Below are 6,639 nucleotides of genomic sequence, written 5' to 3'. Positions count from 1 at the left end.
CCTCACTAAGTGATGAAGAGGCTCCTAAATACTTCATGTACTCTAGCCTTCTCCTTCAACTATAAAAGGAGAGACACCCTTTTCTAATCCTTTGAATTTGATTGAATGCAAAATCTTTTTGCCAAAATTGCAAGACTTCTCTTCTTGAGTTCTCACCTTATGAAATTGTCTTCCTCTATACTTATTCATACCTTCTTCTTCATGGTTGGCTTAACCTCCTAGAGGGACATTTACCAAGACCACACTACACCAATATCTTCATCTCTTTATCTCTATTTTGCTTCCGCTACTATCACCTTCTCACATGAAATCCACCCTTTGAAGAAGCTTCATCAACCCAATTGGAAGATAATCTTATGTTGAAGGAACATCCTCAAATCAATCTCCGTCATTTTTTATAAAACTAGCTCTTAAAAAAAGACGTTTGATGGAAAGAGCTTTTGTAGCAGTTAAAGTGATATACAACTGTAGGATTTATAAGAAAAGAGTTTAGAAAGAATAAAGCAATAAACAAGCAGTTGTTTTCATACTGCTTCGCTCCACCGACCTACATCAGTCTCCTCTAACATCTTAGAAAGTTCCACTATAATCTCTAACAAGATTACAACTAAGTATTCTCACCACTCATAGTATCCCTATTCACTCCAAGTAACCACCGTTACTCTGACTAGTGTTAAGACAAAATTGGCTATATGTCTAAATGCTCTCATATTTTGAATTTTAATCAAATAACATTAAATGAGATAAGAATCTGTAAACACCTAAACCTAAAGAATAGGATAGGTAAAAGCACAAATGATAGAAACAAGATTCCTGAATCATCCATCAGCATAGAAAAGCCTTAGGAAAACACTTAGGAAAACATATAGGTTAAAAACTTCCAAACGCAGCGCTAAACGACTTACAAGTCAAAGCGTAGAAAGAGAGTTATGCTAAACGTGTAAGCTATACTATACCAATGGTATTCAGTTAAAGTCTCAAGAAGCAAAAAGGTCTCAAGACAATGTCTCTAACCAAACCCTCTAAAAGTGTTAAACAAAGATTGAAAAGTTATAAAAGAATAAGCATGCTAAATGCTCAAGCTCTAAAAGGTAATATCCCAAAAAGCGTTTGCATAAGCCTAAAGGATACCATGAGCAAAAGCCTTTACTTTGTCTAACGATGAAGTTCTTTCTCCACGCTTGGTATCTTAGTGTCAACACCCAATTTCGTCCGAGTGACTAAATAATAGGACTTGTTTTTATTTTTGTCTTATTTTATTTTATTTTCCATTTTTTTATTATCTTTAATTTTTATTTTACTATTTGGTATTTGATTTAGCTTTCTTTATTATTATTTAATTTGATTTTATTTTTTATATTCATTTTGAAAAAAAAGGACGAAAAAAAAGAAAAGAAAAGAGAAAAAAGAAAAGCAACAAATAAAAGCAAAAAAGAAAATAAAAATAAATAAAAAAAAAGAAAAAAAACGAATAAGAAAAACAAAAGGAAATAAGGAAGAAGAAAAGAAAAGAAAAAAAGGGGGTGCACGTGAATAAAATGGGAGAGGTGTTGCACGTGAAGAATTGGATTTGATTTACTTGGAAAAATACCCATAAGAAATTAATATTAATGCATGACAGATCACTTTACAATATTTTTGAAATTTTGTTTTATTTGGTAATAATTTGAATCAATATTACGACAATAATTTCAAGCAATAATTAAAAATAATATATTGATTGCTGCATTCAGTTTATTCCTAAAAATAAAAATATGATTTCCTTGTAAATGGATAATTTTCTGACATTATTTATTTTTCTTCAATCAAGACCATTTTTTTTCCCTATTTTGCTAATTGACAATTAATCCGCCATTAAGGCAAAATCACAATAATATTACAAATGTGGGTATATAAGCACACACCTGGTAAAAAAAAGAGAGGAGAAAAATCCAATTTCGAAAAGAGAATATGAGGGAACAAAGAAAAAAGGAGTGGGACAAAGAGGCACGTGCACAGATGAATGAACAACTTTCTGTGGAAGCTTTTTGTGGTGCAGTGGAGGACCTTTAAGGCAGCTTCAGAAGGGTGGAGATCAATTTCCTGGTTACATTTCCTTTCCCATTTTTATTGGACTTTTTTGTTTTCATTTTATTTTCTTTGCTTTTATTTCTTTAGTTTTGGTATATTGTTTTATTATTGATGGTTTGCTGTACTCGGTTTTTAATAAAAATACAAAATATAAGAATCATAGAAAGTAAATAAACAAAAATGAAAAAGTAAAAATAAAAAACATATAAAATATTAAAACCACGAAAATTGTTATAGCGTTTAACATCTTTCTTTTTAAATATTGGTTTTTAAGTAAAATAAATAAATTGTAAATGGTAAAAATGACCTTAGCGTGCTTTTAACATTTAGTAAATACTGTTTTAATTTATTTGTTAACTTTTCTAAAAAATGGTTATGTAAATAATTTTGTTGTTTATTTCAATAATATAGTTTTAAATATCATTTTCATATAATAAAATTACATAAAAAGATAAAAAAAAATTAAAAAAATAAAAAAATAAAAAACCAAAAATGTAAAAGTATAAAAATAATAAAAAATGTTTTAATGGTTTAAACACATGTGTGATCGCACGCATCGTCCTTGTGCTAAAAAACCTTTCCTTCCTTTTCATAGAAATAATTAAAAATGTTTTAAGGGATATGTATGATCGCACGCATCGTCCTTGTGTTAGAAAACCCTTTTCTTTTTTATAAAATTAAAACAAAAAATATTAAGGTTTCTAGCACATGTGTAATCGCACGCATCATCCTTGTGCTAGAAAACCTTTTCTCCTTTTTTTATAAAAATAATAAATATGTTTTAAAGGTTTAAACACGTGTGTGATCACACGCATCGTCCTCGTGCAAAAACCCTTTCTCCTTTTAATAAATTATCAAAAATGTTTTAAGGGTTTAAGCACGTGTGTGACCGCACGCATCGTCCTCGTGCTTAGACCTTTTCTCTCTTTATAAAATTAAAAAATATATTTTAAAGGTTTAAGCACATGTGTGATCGCACACATCGTCCTCGTCTTAAGACCTTTTCTCCTTTTATAAAATTATCAAATATGTTTTAAAGGTTTAAGCACGTGTGTGATCACACGCATCGTCCTCGTGCTAATACCTTTTCTCCTTTTATAAAAATTAAAAAATATGTTTTAAAGGTTTAAGCACGTGTGTGATCGCACACATCGTCCTCGTGCTAAAAACCTTTTCCATTTTTTTATAAAAATGCTAAAATATAAATGTTTCCAAACAACAAACAATCTTGGCCAGAACTACGTGATCCTTGATTCTCCATCCAAAGTGGAGATACGTAGGAGCAAGGCCAGTCCTTGTCAGGTTCACTTCCCAAAAATCCAATTTTTTTCCATACAAATTCTCTGAGCAATTTCCTAAAAAACTAAAAATATATTTTGTTTCTTTATAATGTCTTTTTTGGGGATAGTTAAACATTATGAAAACCACATCAAAGTCGCATATTTAATTAAAGGTACTGCCTTCGGGTAGGCATTGTAGGGTGCTAATAGCTTCCCTACACGTAACCGACTCCCGAACGCAATCTTTGGTTTTCGTGGACCGTGCTTGATCATTTTATGGTTTTTCTGTAGTTTTCCAGAATAAACTGTAGTGGCGACTCCAAAACATTTTTCAAAACATTTTTCAAAACTTGTTTTCTTTTTGGATCGTTGTCCCGTCGCGATTCCAGTTGCGACACTTAGAGAAAAAGCTTAATTGATAAATGCTACCTCGACGATAAAAATTGTAAAAAACACTTTGTTGTTTTGAACAGTGATAAAATGCCATTAAATGCTTACCTATGTTGTTATTCTAACACTTGTCATATGCTTATTACTCTTAATACTCTTTGTTAAACTTCAAAAACATGAGAGTGTTTAAATAGTTCAATCTTGTAGATGATCTTGTCTTAACATAGAAAACTTAGAGAGAAGATAGAGCTTTAGAAAGAAAGAATTTAAAGATGATATAATTTAAAATAGGAAAATGTTTCTTTGACACTCTTCATTAACACAGTTTTGACACACTTCCACGTGTCAAAATTTCATTGCATGGCTGGACATTTTAATTAAAAAGCTTTTTAAGAGTTGCTGAAGGGTATTTTTGGAAGGAAGTTTGAATGAAATTTGGAATTGGCGGTTTAACATTTTCATCTTCTTCATTTTGCGAAACCAAGTCTCGCGTCTTCAGGAGTTCATCTCTGCGATTGTCTCAGGCATTGGGTTTTTGTGTTGATTTCTGTCACACCCATTCGAAACCAAATAACGAGCGTCTTCATTCGTCTCTGTTGGTAAGCAGTTTCGCGTTTCGGCTTTTGGTTTTGGTTTTGGGTGTGTTTTGCTTCTTGCAGTATTTCCCATTGTTTGGGTTGGGGAGGGTTTTTGTGTTTTGGGTTTGGGTTGGGGAGGGTATATCTGTCTTGTATTGTGCGTTTTGATGCGTTTCGCGTTTTGGTTTTGGTTTTGGGTGTGTTTTGTTTTTTGCAGTATATCCCATTGTTTGGGTTGGGGAGGGTTTTTGTGTTTTGGGTTTGGGTTGGGGAGGGTTTATCTGTCTTGTATTGTGCTTATTTTTGTTTTTATGAACCCTAATAAACCATTGCTGTGTTTCTCTGAAATTTGGGCAGTTGCAATGGACTTTACGAACCCAAAGGTAAGTAACACATTTTGTTTGGTTACTATTCATATGTTTGTATATAGTTTATTTATATATAGTTGATTTATTTTTTGGTAAGCAATAAAATTTTTTGTTTATAATGTTGTGTAGTGGCGTGTTCGAGTCTCTCTTGATTCATCAATAATTGTTGCTATGAATGGGTTACTGAGAGAAGTGCATGTAGAACGAATTACAATGACACCATTTCGTTGGTGTTTGCGTCTTCGTAAGGCTCTAGAGATTAACTGTGAATTATTGAAGGTCATGTTATGTCGCTGGGCTGGGCATTATATAAGCTTTAGGGTCAGTCATCAATTGGTACCCTTTAGTGTTTTGGATGTTTTCATGACGACCGGTTTAGACATAGGTGGCTTAGAAGTTCCATTTGATGAATGTATAGTTGGTTTGGTAGGACAAATGTTTAATTCAAATAGCACAACTTTATTAGATGTGGTTGAGAAGTTTAATGTGATTGTATTGGACGACAACATTGAGGTTGATGTTGTGTGTAGGCTGTATATATTTGTTTGTTTGGTTGTTTTTTTCTTTCCTAGGAAGTCGAAGGTTATTGCTAACATGCCTTCAAAAGTGTTAGACGACATAGATAGTTTATGTTTATACGATTGGGCGAGTGGTGTTCATAAATACCTTGTAGATAACTTGAATAAATGTATGAAAAAGATAATGTCCGGAAAGATCGCCAGCGCAGTCGGTCTTAGTGGGAATGTGGCTGTTTTGCAGGTAAGATGGTTGCTTTGTAGTTTTTTAAACACCTTTGTATTGTAATGTAAAATATGGTTCACTGTAAGTTATTTTGTTATTGTAGGCTTGGGCTGTTGAGAGGCTTTCTTTGGACGGTAATCCAAGTCATAGGAGGTTTCCTCGCATGTTGCGTTGGTTCTCCTATAAAACAAGATATTATGAAAAAATTGAAGAATTGTTTATGACTGGAGATGTAAGTATTTGATGCATATCCTTTTATGTTTTATTTAAATTGTTGATGGTTTTAATGTATAAATAAATGTGAAATAGGTTAACTTGGAGTGGTATATTCGGCTTCGTGATCGTCAAATGCCTGAAATTATTGCGGCTTTTGATATGTTTGAAGGAGGAACAGATTTAGGAACACAACCGAAANGAGCGAGACCTGACGAGTTAGATGACGATACCTCGGATGACGGGACGTTTGAAGCAAATTTGGATGAGAGATTGAAGAAAAATACTAAAGAATTGATAGCCTTGAATTCAAGGCTTGCTTCTTTGACGAAGGAGTTATTTGAAATACGTCAAAGGCAAAATTTTAAGGAAGATGTTTGTAATGAAGAATTTGTTGGTGGATGTGATGAAGAAGCAGTGGGTGGAGTTCCTGAAGAAGTCTTTGATGAAGAAGTTGTTGGTGGAGGTGATGAAGAACGAATGGGTGGAGTTGCCGAAGAAGTCTTAAATGAAGAAGGGGTTGTTGGAGGTAATGATGAAGTTTTTGGTGGCAGATTGCAAGGAGACCTCACATCTGCCTTCGATGAAGAAGTTGTACGGGATGTAGGAGGTGGAAATCATGTTCTTGACCTTATTGAAATTAATGATGATAGAGAAGCGGAGGCACCAAAAGCATTGGTTGTCGCCCCTCTACGCAGTATTGTTGGTGATCCTAGGTCTACCATCAATATTGACCAACTGTACGTCGCTGTCAGCGTTAGAGATAGAGCGTATAGGTTAGTAAATTTTATTTTGGTTTTATATAGTTTTATGGCCATATCTTACAATTAATAAGTACATTTTTTTATATAGGATCGTCTGTGAGATAATTGGGCAGACACTGAGCACAACATCTATTAATACCTTAGGTCCTTATAAATACGTTGATAACATGGTAAGTATTTTTTTGGATTAGTTGATTTATATTGTGTTGTATTCATTTGAAATCATTGATGAACT

General features: G+C 33.0%; 1 protein-coding gene across 1 annotated transcript; it reads left to right on the top strand.

Moving 5' to 3' along the window:
• The first annotated feature begins 5,001 nt into the window (after positions 1 to 5,001).
• On the top strand, positions 5,002 to 6,604 carry LOC111240841. Its single transcript, XM_022776679.1, has 4 exons — positions 5,002 to 5,445; positions 5,531 to 5,659; positions 5,737 to 6,416; positions 6,493 to 6,604. The coding sequence occupies exons 1-4, from the start codon at positions 5,050 to 5,052 to the stop codon at positions 6,593 to 6,595; spliced, it is 1,308 nt and encodes a 435-aa protein (XP_022632400.1). The 5' UTR covers positions 5,002 to 5,049; the 3' UTR covers positions 6,596 to 6,604.
• The last annotated feature ends 35 nt before the right edge of the window (positions 6,605 to 6,639 follow it).

Source organism: Vigna radiata, unplaced genomic scaffold (assembly GCF_000741045.1).
Source record: "Vigna radiata var. radiata cultivar VC1973A unplaced genomic scaffold, Vradiata_ver6 scaffold_160, whole genome shotgun sequence".
Lineage (NCBI taxonomy): Eukaryota > Viridiplantae > Streptophyta > Magnoliopsida > Fabales > Fabaceae > Vigna > Vigna radiata.
This window is presented reverse-complemented; position numbering and strand designations above follow the sequence as displayed.